This window comes from Orbicella franksi, chromosome 13 (genome assembly GCF_964199315.1).
Source record: "Orbicella franksi chromosome 13, jaOrbFran1.1, whole genome shotgun sequence".
Lineage (NCBI taxonomy): Eukaryota > Metazoa > Cnidaria > Anthozoa > Scleractinia > Merulinidae > Orbicella > Orbicella franksi.
The window spans coordinates 19,943,521-19,964,297 of record NC_138157.1 but is presented as its reverse complement, the minus strand read 5'-3'; the positions used below and the strand labels follow the sequence as shown (position 1 = coordinate 19,964,297).

Genomic DNA, 20,777 nt, shown 5'->3' with positions numbered 1-20,777 from the left:
CGTTCACTTGATGCATATGCTCGGTGGGAATGGTACCCAGTATGCATTTGAAACATGGCGGAAAGAAGCGATGTCATCTCCAAATCTCTATATACGTAATCAGCATTCTTTTTGGGTGAGAAATGTTTAGTTAATTAATCTGTAAAAAGAATGTACCAGTTAAGAAGTGAGGCACTTAACTGTTTTGCAGAAAAACCTACAAGGGGTACTTCGTAATCACTTTTGGATAATTTTCCCGGGGGGAATTTCCATGATCCGGATTTCTCTCTGTAAGCTTGAAGCTTACTAATCGCTATTCTTGTTCCCAAAAGGGTAAAACGTACACGAAATGTTTTGCCTGTATGAAGTTGTATTTTAAGGCGGTCAGTGTTTAAGTCGGTCAGTGTGGAGTAGAACTATTGTGAAAACTAGAATGATGTTTTCTTTTACGAAGACGTTCTCCTGTATAGTTGTGAAGCTAGGTGCTTCGTTGAATAGCACTTGATGCTTCGCAGATGAACCAAGCGATATTCTGCCAATGCCGGGTGAAGAGTGATTTGGCGGTCAGCTTTGTTTAAACTGGTGAAATCTGTGATTGCCAAGGACTTGTCCTGAAACTGCTCGAAAGTCGTGTGTCAGGAAGTCTTTTCTATCCTTTGAAAACTTTCAGCCAAATTTCATAGCCTTCTGTGTACTTTCTGGTACAGCATCTTGTATTCTCAGGAGTTCTGATTCAGAAACACTGGCGAGACGCAATTTTATGGTAGACACTTTGTTTTTGTTTTCATCACACATTATTCACCTGGTAGGGAGTGAATAATGCCTGTTAAATCAATAAATTAATTAAATAAATAAATAAATGAATGAATAAATAGGAATTTGCAGTGGCACATCCCACGGAGAGGCTCTTCGTCCACTGTTTCCAGATCAAATTGTAATTTAGAAGTGTTGATTTTTGTGGAGGGAGGAAAACCAGAGAACATCGAGAAAAACCCTTGAAGCAAGGCAAGAACCAACAACAAACTTGACCCGCTTATGGTGCCATGTTCAGGATTCAAACCCGGCCACATTAGTGGGAGACAAGCACTCTCACTACAGCACCATCCCCACTCCTTTGTTTGCTAAAGATAGCAAACCAATCAAATTGCTTAAAGCACCAAGATCACTGAGTGTGTATATACTAAATCGTGTTATTTTCATTATCAAGTGCTAACAATAAACAGGGTTATTAAGGTTAATCGCAGTGAAATTGAAGTCTATACTCCTGTTAGCCTGAATATCACTCTGGCTAGACTGAACATCACTCTGATTAGCCTATTAAATATCACTCAGTGCTCTGGTTCTCTAAAGACTGTGTACGGTTAGCTCTCAACGATGGTAATGGTAACAAGATTTAGTTAATGTTGCAGTTCCTAGGGAGTAATGCTTTTAATACCCGGACAAACACAAGCAATAAACACGCGTTCTATGGCGTAAAGGGGGGAACACTGCTCTGCAATCAGCATGACAGACGAACTTCCATTGCGTGACCAAATGCCAAACTTATCTCCCCAGTGGTTAATTCTGCACTGGATTGGACAAGTCGGCGAGGCCAAAAGCTTGCGCATCCTAGAAGTGTAACTCTAAATGGCACTACGAGCTGACCTCCGGTCAGCATTGTGCTAGAGTGTAGACAGTTCTCAAGCCTTACTTATCTCCCCAGCACGTGCTGGATCAGACAAGAAGAGGCATAAAAGAGCGTTAAATAACGCCACTAAATTAGCGAAAATGAAGCTTGGGGAAGTCACTGGAAGACTTAACCGAAAGCGTGTCATGAGAGGTGAACCCCAGTTTATTATTTATATTAATGAACAACAATAATAAACCTCCAAAGGGAGGGAAGGGTGGGAGTTACAATTTCAAGGGCTAACTAAAAGTTACAGTAGTGATATAACGAGCGAATGATGCTAAAGTCCAAGCTAAGACTCTTTTATAGGTCGACTGATGTCTGGGTTTAAACCAATATAAAATCGTGTACCATGAAAAGTACAGAGCCCATGCAGCCTTGAACGAAACAAGAATGGGGCTATTTAAAAGACTAGCCATACAAAACGCATGATATAGTTAAATCAGACATAACATGCATGCGTGAACGGCTATTGTGAATATTGTTTAAACTAGACATGAAAGACTTCTATACTGTTCTAACACGTAACAGTTCCATTGCGTCACGTTTAACAATAGTAAGCTAGTGACTGTACGTAAATAGCGTCACGCTCCATTAACTGCGCTTTAACGATTGACTTTAAAGCTTTATTAAAATTATACACGGTGGTCAAAGGGAAAGATGTTCATACTTTACTTGAAGATGTACAGTCTCTTGAAGAAATTGATGACAAAGTAAGAGTGGTAAACAGTAATATTCTCATTTTAAGCAAAGTTCCTTTCAGAAATGAAGTGATTTGTCATAATATTAAAAGATCAGCAAAGGAAAAAATGTTAACAGTGAGCAGATCAAGAGATCATCACATAACAGCAACCTGGCATCATATCTGATACTGTCTTTAGAAACTGTTGAAGAAAGTTTGTTTGCCCAATCACAACTTTGTTGTCATATTGCTTTCTTAGACATTAATATTACACTACCCTGAGTTCAACTTTTGAAATTTATCCACGCTGGGCAAATGCTGTCTTTAAAGGAACTCAATGGAATTATTTAACCTCTTGATGCCGTTTCTGCTGTGATCTATTCCAGGTCAAGGTACATGTAAAAGAAAGCATTCTCCCTGCTGAAACTATATTTGAAGAACTGAAGCAGGAAGACTCAGATATGGTTAGTCTACCTCAAAATCTTTTTTGATCTACTTGACCATGAAGGTAATATTAGTAAGAATATTCCTAGTTCATATATGTCAAATTATCAGCACTGTGTGTATTTTTTTTTAATGAATAGAAAGTTAGAGCTAACAAAATTGGTTTAAGGTTTAAGGAGACTGTCTGTGCCCAGAGTGTGATTTCTGTTACTGTGTACCTTCCCTGAACTTTCAAGTTATTCTTTGCACTTTTCAATTTTATCCACGCCATTCATCAATGATATCTGTGAATAATGACTTTATTTTTCTTGTCATTGCTTCCAGGTCATAGTAGAGGTTCTCCCTGCTGAGAATAAACACAATGAATTGAAGCAGGGGCACTCAGATTTAGTAAGTACACCATTACCTGGTTTTTACTAGTGTACTGAGTTAACATCACCAAAGATGTGGTGTGCTTTTAAGGGTCAAATATTAGACTCTTGCAATTGTTTTTCTGCTATCCATTGTTTTGAGGCATAAAAACTAGTAACAATTATCAGATTTTTTAATGCGCTGACATTGCAAAGTTGTTTTAATTATTAATAATATTTTTATAAAAGTATCTGAAACACCCAGGTGACCAAGGTGTCAGTGAATTCAGAAGTTGGAAAGTTGCACCTTATACTAGGGTGTGATAGGGAATTGCAACATTATAGGGGGATATCATCGCTAGTCTCCTTATGGCATTGTCTTTCCCTGATTTAAAAGTGTAATATTCGTGAAGAATTTCGATGCATGGTTCTTGTATTAAATTCTCATACAGCCCTTACATGATGAGGATGAAAATCTCAAGCCTCCTGCAAAACGGGCTAAGAAGGTAATGTATTCCTTCAAATTCATTGCTTTGATCTTTTAATTGCTGCTGGTTTGGTTCTTCTTTTGTGAACTAAATATGTATAAAGTTAACGTGTATATTGTATCTTCAACAGGAATTCTGTCAGGACATGACGATTTCTGAAATATGGGTGGCTGTGCTGTTTTTTACCCCCACAAATTCTATGTGGGTTGCATCATAGACCTGCCCGAAAATGGTAAAATTTCTTGACCGGCACCCAGGAGAGGTTTTTGTGGATCGAAGTGACACTGAGCAAGGGGAACAGAAATATGTATTTAGAAGAAGATTGAGGGTTGAGCTGAAAGGGAAAAAGGAGTTTTCTGTGGAAGACTATGGCAGCATTGAGAAGGATTACAAGGAATTTAAGAAGAAGTACCTTCTTAAAGGTAAGGTGAGTTCTTGGGTAGTAGGGAGTGAGATTAAGTAATGTAAATAAATGAAGGAAATTTTCCTGCATTTTATTTCTTTGTAAAGTTAGATTAATGGGATTGAATTTTCGCAGATCTTTGGAAAACAAAATGAAATTTGCCAAAAATTTTTTTGTTTGAACTCCATATTTTTCAAACCAATAATTTCCATTCCATTAGATTATTGAAGAAATCGGGATTTTACTCTATCTGATGCATCAAATTTACTTTTACATATCAGAACAAAATTTTGATGATATGTAGATTCTGCAGAAGGTTTCTGTGAATGTGGACTGCTTTCTTTTTACCCTGGGGGCCAAAACAGTTTAAACTTCTGAAGAATACTACAGGAGTTACAATTTAAATCTCTCATGTGGATTCTGTCTTCTGCTTGAGCAAATATATGCCAAGGCAGTCATTGAACTGTATAATATCTTTATTAAATTACATTGTTATTACGGAATGTGCAAGTACATTCCATCTCAAAGTTTTATTTAAAATAGTTCAATTTAATCCATAATTAACCGGAATGTCTCAAATCAGATACAGGTCAAGGAAACATCTCAGTGATTTCTGACACTCAAACAAACACCAATATAGGTTACATTGAAAATTATTTAAAATTAAAATTAAAATTATTTTCGTACAAAACATCACGCATAGCAATGCTTTCTTTTAAAGGAAGGTTTCCGTGATTGCGGTACTTTCATCCCAATTCTCTGTCTCTGGGATGGCTTCATCAACAATAGTTTGTGTGGTTGTGGTAATTTCTTCCCAATTCTCTGTCTCTGGGATGAATTCATCGAGGAACATTTCCCTGATTGCAGCGCTTTCTTCCCAATTTTCTGTCTCTGTGATGACTTCATCGCAACTTAATTCTCGAGAGGCCTCCCATATTGCGAACTCATCGTCATCAAAGTCCAGGATGGGAAACAGGGGCGGCTGGGGCACCGCCTTGCTCATGTCATTCTGTGAGCGGACTTGACGCAGATTTTCCTGCCATTTTTTGGCTTTTTCCTTTGGATCCCCGCTCTGGAGATCATTCCAAAAGAAATTTGCCTTCCTTTCCATGGCTTGCAGTTTTTCTTCTAGTGCCATTTTACGAATGCCGCATTCACTGTAAAGAGAAACAACGTGTTTTAATTTAATGCAGTTTATCTATGTACCCTGGAGTGAATAATATTGAAATGAGTTGAAAGTTACTTAGCGCTAGGCAGTGATGCATTAGTTTGCTCGTGTATGAAAGCTAACTTACTGTACATCTTACTATGATACGTTTATGAAAATGATTTGTTTAGGAAATTAGGTTTCGCCACAGATTCAAGATAAATTGCGTAGTCTCGCTATCTGCCGCCTTACAAAGGCCAAAAATATCCTTCCAGTAAATCTATTCTGTAAGAGTTTGAATAATACTCTGTTGATTTGGTCTATTTAAAATTCTTACAGTTTTCCAGTCTCGTATTATTTTGTTGTTAGTTCTTCATACTCACATGATGTCAGACATTAACATTTGGCGCTTTTCTAAAGCTTGGCCCAGTCTACTCTCAGTGAGTTCTACTTGAGCCATCAGATGACTTCTGGTGTTTCTCGTCATCTCTTGTTTTTCTTCTGCAGCTCTTTGTCGCTGCTTGCATAACTCTACAATGCTCCTGTGTGCAAACGTAGAAACAGTTAGCGTGGCAATTTACAACGTTATTTAGCCTCGCCGTTTCTGTAAAAGTTGTATTCGTGCGTAAATCCTTGCAATCAAGAAAGGACGGGGGAAAAGCGCGATGTTTTTACTTGACAAATGGACGGGAAAAAATGTACAAAATCAGTGAACAAAGTTGAATCACAATTGTTACCTTGTTGTTTGAATATCTTCTTCAATTATTCTGATTGTTTCATGCAAATTGCAGAGTTCATTTTCCATTTTTCTCCTGGAGGAAAAACATACAGTATCTGTTATCCGTGCAAACAACAGCAACAAAGAACTGAAGAAAAATAACTAAACAAGCATCTATAACGATTCTCACCTGGACTTGACTTTTCTTTCAGTGGAACCAAAACAGTTTAAACGTCTTACGAATCGTAAAACACCCATACTCACAAATTTGAGAATAAAATATCAGGAGAAAATATAACGCGCAACGTGCACAGTGTTCTTCAACTGAATGTGTCTACGTACTTTGAGTGACTATTGTGATGTTTTTAACACGACGCGCGCGCTCGTGCTCGCGCAAGTCAAGCTGGTGATTACCATTCCCAGGTATTTATTTTTGACAATCTTCGGTTGAAATATTCCTTGAACTGGATGTCGCAGTTACTTGGTTTTGGAAAAATCTATCTTTCTCTAACATTTCGTCTGGAAACCTGTTTCGATCAGGCGTAGGACAAGAGTTAATCGGCTTTTTATGAAAGATCACCAACCACTTTTCACGGAGGAACCTCTCTCCCTGCAATGGCATATTCCTCACTCACTTTTAAAGGGTGCAACCCCCGCGTCCAGGAATTGGTTGGGTACCTTTACAGGAGATTTTTAAGAGGACCTCAATGGGGTTAACAGTCAACCGTCAGATGGCCCAAAAAATTTACTGTCAACCGTCAAATTTGCAAATGTCTTACCGTCAATTGTCAAATGAGCAAGCGAATATTAGCTGTCAAATGTCTCAGATATCCTTAGTTAAGAACTAAACGATTGACTTAAAAGGAGCGCAAATTATAGCACTAAAGATTTATCAAGTTTGGGCAAAATTGTAGACTTTTCTGAATGATTACAGCCAAATTTGCGCTTTATTTCTGTGTTACAAACGTCATTCCGAAAAATCAACCGTCAAATGGCCTAAAATGTAACCGTCAATCGTCAAAACGGTTTATTTTTAACCGTTAGTCGTCAAAACGACCCCCCTCCTTATTGAGACCCTCTTTTAATAGTAGTGTTAGTATTTTTTATGTTGGCGAGCAAGTGCGATTTAAAATCCTTTATCTCTTTTTTGACTTTAAGGCTGTCTCCATTGCATCAATCCTGCTGATATTTAAGACGAACAAGTGTGACCAGGAGGTCATGATCACAAAGACATTGGAAACATTGGGCAGAGTGGATGGAGGGCGTGGTATTTCGCTGCTGTGAGTAAACCCTTTGTATTCTTTTTCATTTTCTTTAGTATTGTGCTTTTAAAATTCCCCTTTCAATGTCATTACACGGCAATCTTCGTTCTTTCCAAAGTGGATTTATATTGGCTTAGTTTGTGATCGCATACTGAACCAGTTGTCATTACAGTGTAACAATGAATGTCCCATTTCAGATACAGGTCAAGGAAACATCTCAGTGATTTCAGACACTCAAACACAAACAACAATTTAAATTACATTTATTTTAACAGTTCACTTTTTTGACTCACAAAACATCACGTATAGCAATGCTTCCGCTTAAAGGAAAGTTCCTCTGTCTCTGTAATGGCATTATCACAGCTTAATTCTCGAGAAGCCTCTCATATTGCCAACTCATCGGCACTTGTCAACGCTCACAATATTTCACCTGGCCAAAATACTGAAAATTTAGCATCCCTCCTCTACAGTGTTTACTTTAGTCGATTGTGCTGACACACGCGCTGGTGCTCGCGCGAGTTCACGCGGCTCTTTTGCAGATAAAGACAGCCTTCTTTTTGCTTAGTAATGGACTCTCGATGAATTTGTATCATTTCTGAAGGGGTAAATCGAACGATTTTACTGCTGCACTGTTACTTAAAAAGCTATATATCGCTTTGCTTTGGGATTAATAACAAAGTAAATTAAGAGAGCCGTTACCACGTCTATCGTGAATATGCCCTTTTCTGTGAAGTAAACGGGGCTTTCTTTTACTCAGAACTAGTATAAAAGGAATTAAACAGAAATTAACCACAAAGCAATGTCAGTTCTGTTCCGTTCCTCTGTCGAAAAAAACCTATAACTTTTCTTTATTTTTGACAATCGATCTCTGTTTAAAACTCCTTGAACGTGGATGTCGCCATTACTTGGTTTTGGTAAAATGGTCAGAAAAATCTTTGTTTCTCCTACATTTCGCCGGGAAACCTGTTTCGATCTGCCGCAGAACAAGAGTTTATCAGGTTTCAATGTAATATTATCAACCCACTTTTCAGCTATGGACCTTCTCCCATATGCAACGAAATATTCCCTCCCCACACCTTTAAAGGGTGAATTTCTTTCCCCCTTCCTCCCCTCCCGCGCAGCGAGGGATTGTCAGGCTGGGTACGTTTACATAAGTTTAAATGTAGTGTTAGTGTTCTTTTTATAAATCCGCTAGCAAGTGCAATTATAGAAACATACATTTCTTCTTGTTTTTTGACTTTAAGGCTGTTTCCATTGTATCAATCCTGCTGATATTTATGATGCAAAAGCGTGACCGGGAGCCCATGATCACAAAGACATGGGAAACGTTGGACAGAGTGGATGGAGGGCGTGGTATTTTACTGCTGTAAGTAAACCCTTTGTATTATTTTTTTCATTTTCTTTATTGTTGGGCTTTAAATTTCTTTTTTCAATGTTAATACACGGGAATCTTCGTTCTTTCCAAAGTGATTTTTTATTTGCTTGGTGTGCGATTGCATACTGAACCAGTTGTCATTACGATGTAACCATGATGGTTTTTGCCCATAGGCGAAGCCGTGTAAAGTCACTGACCTGATATGGCTACGATATCATGGTCACTTTCGGGTAGACTAATTTTTCCGTGAAAGAAATTGAAAGAGGTTTTAAAAATATTAAGGTCGAAATTAAATATTGCACGTTTGTTTTCGGGGTGTAAACCTTTCCTGCCAAAACTGATCTCCTCCCGCGCGTACACATAATTGAAACCGGCTTGTGACAGATTACCGTAACTAGAAAAATATCTTGAATTCAGGTGTGGTAAATACCTAATCATACCTTTATTGGTACGCTTCAGCAGTATATCAGCCCGTTTGGTCCTGCCATAGGTATTTCTGGCTAAAGGGAAAGGGGAGAACTTCTCTTTTAAATCCCTTACTAAGGATTACAATTCAGTAAGAAAATGCTAAAATATTTTCGGGGAATAGGTAGTTAGCACTTCTGTTTTCAGAAGATTGGATGCGATTAAATCTCTTTTTTTTCCGGGCACTTTGTCACTCTTCCACTCTTCGTAGGATAACATGCATGTAAACCTTTTTTCTGATAATGTGAAATTCAACTGGTCGATACACCATGCAGTCCTTTTAACCTCATTCTTTTACTGGCTTCTGGTATTCTTTTTATTGGCGAAAATGTAAGTTTTGTGCTGCACAGCCTTTTTTAGTGTGGTCACATGTCATACCAAACGGACTGTCATTCGATAAAGTTTTTGAAAAAGTTCTGAACTTTTTTTCAGAACTATAGTTCACACAGTGAACAAAAAAACAAAATCAGTCACATGGATATTTTATTAACGTTGTTTCTTCCAGCAAACTTGAACTTTTCAATTAGGCAAGCTCTGTCACATTTAAACCCGATCAAAGTATTCATTCAATGTTGATTTACACCCCTGGGTATGACTTATAAGTCTGCTGGAGAAATTTCTGGTTAACCAAGCACGGTTTCTTTTTTAGTTTGCTTATAACCTTTGCTTGCTGTCTAAATGTTGGAAAGGGTTTTAAACATTAAACAAGTGTGTCCAGCAAAAAAAATGAGGAAAAAACGGGGTCCGTACTGTAATTGAACCTGTGGCCGTCTGGATTGAGGAGCGACAATGATCTCCACTACACCACGCAGTACATACCAGAAATATCGTTGCAAATAGTTAATCAAATAACATAGCTACAGCTATGATTCGTCAGCGGTTTTCAAAGACAACCATTAACCAATCTTAGTATATACCACACAAGTGAATAGTGCTTTTCGCGCGCTCTGATTGGTTAACTCGGAGGTGATTAGCAAGTACTATTCACCTCCGAGCAGCCGGTGCGAGAGATTTTATAATTTCCGACCACTTGTCACACATAAAATAACGTTTTGGTCCGCTAATTATTCAGCTTGTGTGGTACATTCTAAAACAATTATTCACCTCAGTGTCGGTGATTAATATCCATCACTATTCACCTCCAGTTCGGTGAATAATTGTTAAATAGTTTCTTTTGTTGATTGTGAAATGCATTGAAAAAAAAGTAAGAATATGCTGATCATAAATACACAATATCCTCCATTTGGCGCGAAAATTTGCGCGGAGATTTGTCCGCGGACATTATCTGTTCCGAGAAGCAAACAGTTTTCCGAGAGCGTAGCATCCGTTAGTAGCTCGGAGGAAAGAAAAGTTCCGTAGCAGGATTCAAACCGTCGACCTCAATCCACCAACTTCAGATTACCTGGCTGAAACCTTACCACTTTGCCAACGTGTAACTGATGAATTATGAGAAAAACCATCTATGAATTCATCACAGTCAGCTGTAAACCGCTGTGTAGTTCAAAAATTCAGGATTGCACATGAAAATACTAAATTACAGCAAAATTTTGTGCTACAGTCGGACCTCCCGTAAGCGACCACCTAACATGTCAAGCCTAGGTGGTCGCTTATGGGAGATGGTCGCTTACGAGAGTTTAGACCATATTAGGTCAAAATTTTGCCACACCTTGTTGTATATATGGTAACTGCAGAGACTTACCGCATGCGCCAATGCCCATCTAAACCCATATGCATGTAATAACTTTTAGTAGCCACAAAAATATTTAAGCTTTCCAAAGTTATTTATTCAGAGTATCATGGTTCGCTTCTGATAAACTACGTAATAAGGCGAACGGAACAAGTCTCGCGATAGTTACAAATTGAATCTTTAATGTTATAACACCTTATTAAGCAAATTCTGCTCCATTATCTGTCAATTGGTCGCTTATGATAGGTCAAAAACAAAAGAAAGTTTCAAACTTTTAGCTCTAAAAGTGGTCGCGGTCGTTTACGAGAGGTGGTCGCTTACAAGAGGTTTTAAATATAGTGAATTGACTTGGAAATTTTTGGTATTTTGGAAAACTGGTCGCTAAGGTGGTCGCAACCGGAGGTTGGACTGCATGTAGATTCTGCAGAAGGTTTCTGTGAATGTAGACTTCTTTTTTTTACCCTGGGGGTATTTTATAGGTCTTGCAAGTTAAAACCACTCATGTGGCCTCTATATTCTTGATTGAGCAAATATACTGACGCCAAGGTAGTCACTGAACTGTATAATATCTTTATTAAATTACATTGCTATAGATATCCATGTACGATCCATGTCAAAGGTTTCCTTGCAACAGGAATGTCCCATTTCAGATACAGGTCAAGGAAACATCTCAGTCATGTCAGTGTCACTTAAACAACAACTTAATTACATTTAAAACAGTTCACTTTTTTGTCTCACAAAAAAGCGCATATAGCAACGCACGCTTCCTTTTAAAGGAAAGTTTCCGCGATTGCAGAACTCTCTTCCCAATTCTCTGTCTCTGGGATGGCGTTATCAACAATAGTTTTTGTGATTGGAACATTTTCTTCCCAATTCTCTGTCTCTGGAATGAAGTCATCGAGGAACATTTCCCTGATTGCAGCGCTTTTTTCCCAGTTTTCTGTCTCTGTGATGACCTCATCACAGCTTAATTCTCGAGAGGCCTCCCATATTGCGAACTCATCGTCATCAAAGTCTAGGATGGGGAACAGGGGCGGCTGGGGCACCGCCTTGCTCATGTCATTCTGTGAGCGGACTTGACGCAGATTTTCCTGCCATTTTTTGGCTTTTTGCTTTGGATCACCGCATTGCAGATCATTCCAAAAGAAATTTGCCTTCCTTTCCATGGCTTGCAGTTTTTCTTCTAGTGCCATTTTACGAATGCCGCATTCACTGTAAAGAGAATCGACGTGTTTTTAATTTAAGGGAGTTTATCTTTGTACCCTGGAGTGAATAATATTGAAATGAGTTGAAAGTTACTTAGCACTAGGCAGTGGTGCGTTAGTTTGTTCGTGTATGTGAGGTAACTTACTGTACATCTTACTATGATATGATTACGAAATTGAGTTTTTAGGAAATTGAATTTTAAGACATAGGTTTCCCCACAGATACAAGACAAATTGCATAGTTTCGGTATCTCTCTACTGACAAAGGCCAAAAATATCCTTCCAGTAAATCTATTCCGTACGAGTTTAAGTAATACGCTGTTGATCTGCCCCATTTAAAATTCTTGCAGTTTTCCAGTCTCTTATTTGCTTTTAGTTCTTTATACTCACATGATGTCAGACATCAACATTTGGCGCTTTTCTAAAGCTTGCCCCAGTCTACTCTCAGTGATTTTTACTTGAGCCATCAGATGACTTCTGGTGTTTCTCGTCATCGCGTCTTTTTCTTCTGCAGCTCTTTGTTGCTGCTTGCATAACTCTACAGTGCTCCTGTGTGCAAACATGGAAACAGTTAGCATACCAATTACAAAGTTATTTAGCATTAGCGCTATTGTAAGACTTGATTTCTTGAGCAAAACTTGCCAATATAGTGTAGATTATGAGAACCTTGGTTGTTTGAAAGTTGAATTTTCATTATAAGCTAGAGAAGATGGGAGGAAAGTGCGATGTTTTTTTCTTGCAAATTTACAGAACAAAATGCGCATGTCCAGTGAACAAAGTTAAGTCACAATTCTTGCCTTGTAGTTTGAATATCTTCTTCAATTATTCTGATTGTTTCATGCATATTGCAGAGTTCATTTTCCATTTTTCTCCTGGAGGAAAAACAAACAGTATTTGTTATTCGTAAGAACAGAAGCATATCACCTATTCTAGATGATATGCTTCTGGTAAGAACAACAGGAACAAAGAACTGAAGAAAAGCTAACCCAACAAGCATCTATAACGATTCTCACCTGGACTTAACTTTTTTTGAGTGGAACCAAAACAGTTTAAACGTCTGAAGAATTGTACAACACCCATACTCCCAAATTTGAGAATAAAATATCAGAAGAAAATTTAACGCGCAACTTGCACTGTGTTTTTCAACTGAATGTGTCTACGTACGTTGACTAACTATAGTGATGTTTTTAACACGACACGCGCGCGCTCGTGCTCGCGCAAGTCGGCGTGTCTGCCTCTCAAGCTTGGTCTCATAGGTCACATGTGCGCCGTCCTTTATTTTGAGCTATTGTGCCTTAATATTAAGTTTTATTGGTGTTTCCTAAATGTTCCTTATAATGTGAAGTATATATGAAATAATTCATATTTGAAGCGCGGTTGTAAATGAAAGTGAAGACTGATCATCGCAATAAATTTTCCAATATAAGCATTGGAAAGAAGAAGCCTGAAAAAAATCAGGGCTTCAACGGGATTCGAACCTGTGACCTTCGCGATACCGGTGCGATGTTCTACCAACTGAGCTATGAAGCCACACATTGGGAGCGAGGTCAATTAATTGAGTTCATATCTTCCCGTGAGGAGTGAGATGACGTGAAGTATATATGAAATAATTCATATTTGAGCTGCGGTTGTAAATGAAAGTGAAGAATGATCATCGCAGTAAATTTTCCAATTTTAACAATTGGAAAGAAGAAGCCTGAAAAAAAAAAAAATCAGGGCTTCAACGGGATTCGAACCCGTGACCTCCGCGATACCGGTGCGATGCTCTACCAATTGCTTAAATTGGAATCCAATTGCTTAAATTGGAAAATTTACTGCGATGATCTTTCTTCACTTTCATGTTCCTTATAGTTGCTTCAATTTTTTGGTCGTAATGAATATACAATGTAAACTACTCGTAGAATCATGATAGGCAATATTGCTGTAACTGAATGCTGGGAAATTGTTTTCATTCATTTCAGGTATTCAGTCAAGAAAAGCAGTAAGGCCTGGACAAGCTGTTGATGATGTCATTTTGGGTTGATCATACACCACGTATATCTTGAGTAACTTGCCGATACGTTAATATATCTACCGTAAAAACCAGTGACAGGTTAGATATCTCTTACTTTTGAGAAATATTTTTTTCTTACCGTACTTTGTAGCAAAACCTAAATTTTTAGAGGAGTTGAAAACATGAACTTTAAAAATAATATTTTGCTACTGTAAAGGAACGACAAATGTTTACAAGAACAAAACAGAAATGAGGATGGACAGGACTGGGAAAGATTTAGACCGATAACATTTCAAATCTGTAGATTCCTTATTTCACATGTTTCTGATGTAACTCCTTATCAGTCCTAAGAGACCTATCACATTTTTCGTTATATATTTTTTTAAATACTCAGTTTGTTTCATTCTTTGGGAAAATGGGATTTTGCCAATGCTTTTTCCCGTAACGTGTATAATAGTGACGATAAGCCAAGGAAGAAATTATCGTTTGTTTACGTAAGGGAAGGTATTCCTTACATTGGCGAACTAAAATGTAACTTGTTTGCACGGATTGAAAACTAGGACTTTTATTTTGGCCTGGTTAAAACATTGATATTTTTCCTGTTCAAGTTTCATTGGCTCTGTGTAAAAGAAAAAAAAATACAATTTTCATTTCCTCAATCGAGTGGACAAGAGCTCTGAATTTTTCTTTCCTTAAAATAGTTTGGTTTACAAGCCGAGACGGAAGTTTACCGATACATTTTTTAACAACAGACGTGACTGTTAATGATACAGAAAACCTGCGAAATTCAAAGTCATTCAAATTGTTTATTTCAATAACATCAACAATACACATGATAATTTTATCGACTGTAATTCTGCTATCAGTTTAATTTACATGTTTTTGTTGTTGTTCACGCACGGCTCGGTTCACGGCTCGGTTCCAGGGCTCTATTACGTTCATTTAGCTCATAGTCTCATAGTTCCACAACTACAGGTAAAGGCAATGGAGTGTTGTTTACAACAAACGGCAGGTTAAAGCTTTACTGGATTTTGTTAATATTGTCGTTACACAACAAGGCCGCCGCTATCAGAGGAAAATAACAAAACGTTCGTAAAGTAAGGTTTTAGTTTAATCATATCTTAAGAATATAGCTGCGGACATACAACGAAGAGTTTCGGACTTCGCTTTATTCAACTCTGATAACGAGTACACTGTTGTTTATTGTACGCGAAAGAAATGTACACATTTTTATTGTATTCTCTTTGTAATAATATTACTAAATAAATTACTTTTATCACTCTACAAACTTATGTCAGTTTACTGAAAGTCATCCTTGCAAGACTCTTTTGCAGATGCCTGACAAATGACGAGTCACAGAAAAGATAAAATTGAATCTTGGAAGGGCGGCAAAAACTGATGTGGAAAACCGCCACCTCCCCGCCGCCACCACTAACTAGCATTTTTTATACTTCATAGCAAAAGTTTAGAGCTCCCATCCGTGTGGTACAGTGGCCTCTAATACGCATGCGTACTAGGTGAGTGTCCTATCTGTAAGACGTCAAGCATACTGTGTGTGGTACCTGTAAGTAACTGATAACTTCGTGTTGTGTAACCCGAAATTTGAACTTCGGTTTTAAACTTCGGGTTACACAACACGAAGTTACCAGTTACTTACAGTTACCCCACGGAGTATACTCGACTTCTTACAACTAAGACGCTCGCCTAGTACGCATGCGTATTAGAGGCTACAATACCACAAGGATGAGAACTCTTAAACCTTGTTATAAAGTATAAAACAAATGCTAGTTAGTGGTGGTGGTGGGGAGGTGGCGGTGTTCCACATCAATTTTTGTCTTCCTTCAAAGATTGAAATTTTGGTCATTTTTAAGGCATCTGAAAGAGAGAGCGCGCTAGTGAACTTATATACAAGAAACGTTCCACATCAATTTTTGTCTTCCTTCAAAGATTGAAATTTTGGTCATCTTTAAGGCATCTGAAAGAGAGAGCGCGCTAGTGAACTTATATACAAGAAACGTTTCCCGCCAAAAGACTTAGAAAAATTTGACTCAAGAGTATGATACGAAACGCGCATGCGTAAGTGCAAAATTGTACCACAAGGATGGCGTCTCGAAACTCTTGTTATAAAGTATAAAAGAAATGCTAGTTAGACGTGATTGGCGGGGAGGTGGTGTTTTTCCACATAATGTTTTGCTTTCCGTCCAAGACTTTTATCTTTGGCCTTTCTCCATATTGGTCATCTCTATGGCGTCTGCAAAAGAATAGAACACACAAGTATTTCCCACTGCAAGACTTGGAAAAGATATAGTTCTCTATTGAAGATTTCATAATAAAAATATCCTAGTAATCAACTTTATGTCCAAATTCACTATGAAAGGCTTCGACCAGTTAAAATCTGTTTTATCCTGTACCTTAACGTCGGTTAATCCTTGTCGAGTTTTATTGACGTGAATACTTGTCAATATTTACTGATTTAAATAAAACTGATAATAAAACAGCAAGTAGTTGCTTATTGACCCTTGCTTTTTAACTCAAACTTAATATTTTTTGATGTAAGCTTGAATTAACTAAATTTTTTGGTATCAACGAGGTCAAATTAAGCATAACTCAAATATTCAAATCCAGAGTAAACAAGTTAACAATACGACTTACCTCACGCTCACAGACAAATGAAAAAAGGAACTTTCCCGATAGCGAGCAAAAGGTTCCCAAAGCCATTTTCTCAAACTTGGAAACTGTTCGCTGTTGATACCTAAACGAAACAAAAAGAATAAAAATATTTTACTCTTATCCGAATAATAAAATGAAAATAGAAGGAGAAAGAATGAACGCAAATACGATGCAAATTGCGCTGTTCGCTGCTCGCGGTAAACACATCTATTACATGTTCTTTTGCACAAAATGCGGCTTCACTGATTGCAATAAACTAACTTTAAAAATACCAAAGCGCAAACAACCAACGACACTGTCCTCTTCTCTATGACCGTTAATGATAAAATTCGTTTATCATAAAATTTGGACAGGTGTAAAAATGACAAATCTATAATTACTTGGATGTTCTATGGCCTACATACGCGTTTGGGTCTGGATAAGTAAGATCTTTTTCAATGAATGGTCTCGAGATGAAATGTTACCAAAAAAACATTCGCTACAAAAGTAACATAGTGTACACTGCTTACGTTCCACCAGCTGACCATAATGCGCGGTCAAAATTGGTATGTATTGCTACTCAATTTGTCTACGCATTGTGTTTCAAAGCCGGGTGGCGCAGTGATTTGGTGCGCGCTTCATACAGTGCAAAGCGTCGGGATTCTACAGAGTCACAGGTTCAAATTCTGCTCCTAACGCACATAAGAACTTTTTTCTTACAAACAGCAATAAATTGACTGAGCCTTCCGTGCCTTAGATATTTGTAATAGATTTTAGTGTATCCTAAACGCTTATATTGAAGGAATAGGGCAAATAATTTATCTGCCAATATACACCTTTTGGCCAACCAAAGACGTATACCTCCTATATCATCTATGGACTGGAAATGACGCCGACCTGGCTTCAACCGGCGCCACGAACTTTTTTAAGGGTTCGAGAGTAGCTCGCGGCGATATTCTTTTTGTACGACATTGTTTTCTCTAAAACATGTGGCCGACGGTTTCATTAAGGGCCGGACACCGGGCAAGTTGACCGGCCACGAGTATGATTTTTACCCGCCTGGTTTGACCACTTAGAGCAAATAAAGAAGTTCAGTTTTTCCCCGCCTGTGAAAACCACTTGCCCTTCTGCTGAAAACGTTGATGAAACCCCTGGCCTTTCATTATGACAAAAATTCATTTTATCCAAGTTCACTAATGACAGTAGACATGATGATGATCTCAATGATCAAAAACGTTTAGTGGATATAGCTTAAACAGCTTTTTACCTGGAATGTTTTTACTCCAGAGACAGCTGTCTTTTTTCTTAGCTTTTCAAACGTTCCCAGACATCCTAGCGCCGAAAGCTGGTGTCCAGTCTCCCTGATGTTAATTTCTGTGCGGTCAAGTTCTTTGCCTTTGCTCCTGTTTCGCGAAAACACTGTGGGAAAAAAAACGCATTTCTTTTCTGTTAAATGGACAGAAGCAGTAAAGGAAGCAATGTATGAAGGGGAAAAAGAAGTAATCGACCGTTTATGAACAATTATTGGATTAGGTTGTTGTGATATCCAGAATAATCAAGGTCGAGGCAGGGGTTATCAGCCGAAGCTGAAGGCTGAGGCTGATAACCCTTACCGAGACCTTGATTATTCTGGATATCACAAAAACTGAAACTAATAATTGTTGTATTATATACATTGAACGAAAAAAAAAAAAGTCATGTTTTTGCTTCTTCACTGTCGGCAAGCAACACAAAGCGCACGAACTTGACATGCATGATTACCCTCAGAAATCATGCATCGCGGTCATACATGACATGATTACCCGTGACCTTGAGTGTCATTGACCTGACTATTGTTTAATCTGCAGCTACATGACGTCACAGGCGCTGATTTCGAAAATTCACTACACGCTTTCGGGCAATCAGAAAAGAGATAGTGAGTTCAATATATAATAAAGAGAGTAATCTGCAAGCAAAGTTAAAACTGGTATCAGACCCTTAAGTGAAAGAGCGAAATGCGCAGAAAGGGCAAGCAAGCCGGCTATAGATAAATTGGGGATAGATAAGTATTCTTTGGAGATAAAACGCTTTACCTCAGTATTTGGTTGTAGTTTGTTTTGCATTTGCCTTGTTGATTTTTTGTTTGTTTTTTTTTTTTTGGAGCCGAGGGTGATAAAGACCAGTCTTTTACGAAAAGGATAGTGGCTTGTCTGCACAGGTGCACTTTATCTCCTTTCCCAGTCCCTCTGCATGTTTCTGCATCAACCTTTAACGTAACTAGCGTTCAAAAGCTTCTATAACATAGCGCGAGCGCTAGTCCTATATATATTGAGCCATCATGAACAAAATCTCTATGTACGTACGGCTGTGCGTAGATAAGATGACGCGTGCAGTTTCAATTTAGCTGCAAAATTTCCGTCGAGTTTAGTGCAAGTTCCTTTTGTTTGAGTTTCGGCAATGTCAAGATTATTCTGAACAATCCAAACTCTACTTCGAGCCTTTGACTTTTCGGCAAGCTAAGATATTTACTTACACCTGAGTATTTTGACTTTGGTTGTTTGCTTACATTTTCATTATAATTAATTCGAAGAAGCGAATTTTTCGTTGACAATTTTAGAAACCAGGTTAAGCGTTTTCGTTCAACCGTTGCTCAACTTATTGTGGCGTGTAAGGATCCTAATGACCTTTGTTTTCCTTCACGGTGCATTGTCAGAGCTTTGTAGTCAATCACAAATAAAATATGTTTTAGCGCCCAAGTTGTTGTCGCCATATTATAAAAGAATTGGTTCATGCTTTTAGCTGTGCGTATATCGAGTTATGGATGCACGTGGGAAGTTTGGAGAGCACTCAAGAAACCAGAGTTGCTCTCGGCTGTCGCCTCGAGCAACTCTTACGCTTCTTTCGTGCTCTCCAAACTTCCCGCGTGCATCATAACTCGACATACGCACGCTAAACATGAACCAATTCTTTAATAGATCATCCACGTGGGATGTCAGCTATGTTTGATTTATGTTTAGTTCGCTTAAGTATCGCACTTGCGAAACCAAAAATTCGCGGGCGTCCCAAAACGAAACGATAATAAAGACGAAGGTTACTGTTAAATTCTTAAGCAACATGTGTCTCCAGCCGCTGGTTCAGTCTTCTGGGAACGGTTACTTAAATGGTGATTTACGGTTACCAAGGTAAAGCTTAATCAAGATGTTAGTTTCTATGCAGTAGTATATTTTTCAGTGGTAATGTTTTTGGTCAATTTAACGTCGGACAAAGTCAAAACTGGAAAAAAAAAATTATATAAAAAGACGATCTCACTGGAAATTACGAAACGAAACCTGGAGACGGTTAATCGAGCTTTGAATGACTGGGCCCTCAAGTCTGGTAGAACGAACTCCTTATCTCTCTGAGGCCATTGCATTTCCATCTTTCTAGTAACAAGTGAGCCAGCGAAGCGTGCGCGCTAGAGACTGTCCATGTGGATCGGGCGAAAAAATCGAACACTTGCGTTCGCACTCCTTCTATCTCGTGTCTTCATGCTATCCCTCGTCCATTAAAAGAAAACAGAACATCTCTAAACTGACCAACGAAAGAAAGCCCTAGATCTTCATTTAAAATAAGTCCGATAATGTTCCCTACTCACCGATTAAGTTAACTTCTGTATCCCTCACGTTTGGTTCAATTCATCCTTGACTCCCTTTAACAAAAGATGGAAAACTGCGGGAAAAAAACCCGCGGTGAGTTGAAAATAATACACGAGCACAAACAAGGAACGTTAAGTGCTCTCCATAAAGTGAATGCAGACAGTCCCGGAATAAGTTCTTATTCCACAGGTACGTTACTTTACCCATACCCGTAAAAAGCATGCAGACAGTCTAATTCTTCCTAAACAAGTCTTTTTATCTTGAGCCGGCAATTTGGATGTAGGACCAGTCTATGCTTCACAGATTAAGAAACTCAGGAAGAGAATTTGCAGGGTGGAACTAGCTCCCTTGTTGGCCAGTTCTTACACCCAATATCTCTTGTACAAAGCTCAAGATCCATTCAGCACATGCAGACAGTCCAATCGTTCCGATACATTTATTTTTTTATCTTCTGCCGGCAATTTGGATGTAGGACCAGTCTATGCTTCACAGATCAAAAAACATAGGACCGAAGAGATTTTTAGTGGTAGATTCGACTCCCTTGGAAGGTCAGTTGTTACGTATATATACTCTGTAGAGCCCATGCGGACAATCCAGGTTTTCCTAAACAAGTTTGTGTCGTGATCGATTTTGTCAGACCAGTCTGTGCT

The 20,777-nt window shown here is 38.4% G+C and overlaps 4 protein-coding genes and 1 long non-coding RNA gene across 8 annotated transcripts in view; 2 read left to right on the top strand and 3 right to left on the bottom strand.

The window, feature by feature from the left end:
- Positions 1-10: 10 nt before the first annotated feature.
- LOC145466256 (uncharacterized) lies at positions 11-3,826 on the top strand. Its single transcript, XM_081449978.1, has 5 exons — positions 11-115; positions 2,714-2,791; positions 3,096-3,161; positions 3,574-3,627; positions 3,740-3,826. Exons 1-5 carry the CDS (start codon positions 11-13, stop codon positions 3,824-3,826), a joined length of 390 nt encoding a protein of 129 aa, XP_081306104.1.
- Positions 3,679-13,953, top strand: LOC145466257 (uncharacterized). 4 transcript variants are annotated; one of them, XR_014041850.1, is made up of 5 exons: positions 3,679-4,036; positions 7,036-7,157; positions 8,384-8,505; positions 12,386-12,441; positions 13,833-13,901. XR_014041850.1 is itself a non-coding variant. In XM_081449981.1 (4 exons), exons 1-3 carry the CDS (start codon positions 3,839-3,841, stop codon positions 12,405-12,407), a joined length of 342 nt encoding a protein of 113 aa, XP_081306107.1. In that variant the 5' UTR covers positions 3,679-3,838; the 3' UTR covers positions 12,408-12,441; positions 13,833-13,901. The 4 variants fall into 4 exon arrangements, 3 of the variants coding, with proteins under 3 accessions (XP_081306107.1, XP_081306105.1, XP_081306106.1); XM_081449981.1 differs by lacking the exon at positions 7,036-7,157; XM_081449979.1 differs by lacking the exons at positions 7,036-7,157; positions 12,386-12,441 and having other exon boundaries at positions 13,833-13,953.
- LOC145466191 (uncharacterized) lies at positions 4,697-6,529 on the bottom strand. The gene is made up of 4 exons (XM_081449940.1): positions 6,068-6,529; positions 5,897-5,971; positions 5,543-5,701; positions 4,697-5,169 (listed from the first exon to the last, which is right to left on the bottom strand). The coding sequence occupies exons 1-4, from the start codon at positions 6,133-6,135 to the stop codon at positions 4,728-4,730; spliced, it is 744 nt and encodes a 247-aa protein (XP_081306066.1). The 5' UTR covers positions 6,136-6,529; the 3' UTR covers positions 4,697-4,727.
- LOC145466259 (uncharacterized) lies at positions 11,422-13,805 on the bottom strand. Its single transcript, XM_081449982.1, has 2 exons — positions 12,262-13,805; positions 11,422-11,878 (listed from the first exon to the last, which is right to left on the bottom strand). The coding sequence occupies exons 1-2, from the start codon at positions 12,471-12,473 to the stop codon at positions 11,437-11,439; spliced, it is 654 nt and encodes a 217-aa protein (XP_081306108.1). The 5' UTR covers positions 12,474-13,805; the 3' UTR covers positions 11,422-11,436.
- An 11-nt stretch (positions 13,954-13,964) lies between the features above and the next one.
- LOC145466260 (uncharacterized) overlaps positions 13,965-20,777 on the bottom strand; it is a 9,094-nt gene continuing 2,281 nt past the window's right edge. The window contains exons 1-4 of the long non-coding RNA XR_014041851.1: positions 20,127-20,777; positions 17,781-17,932; positions 16,517-16,616; positions 13,965-16,115 (exon numbers count right to left, since the gene is read on the bottom strand). The exon at positions 20,127-20,777 is cut by the window's right edge and continues 2,281 nt beyond it. This is a non-coding gene — a long non-coding RNA (uncharacterized LOC145466260). The remainder of the gene's footprint in view (positions 16,116-16,516; positions 16,617-17,780; positions 17,933-20,126) is intronic.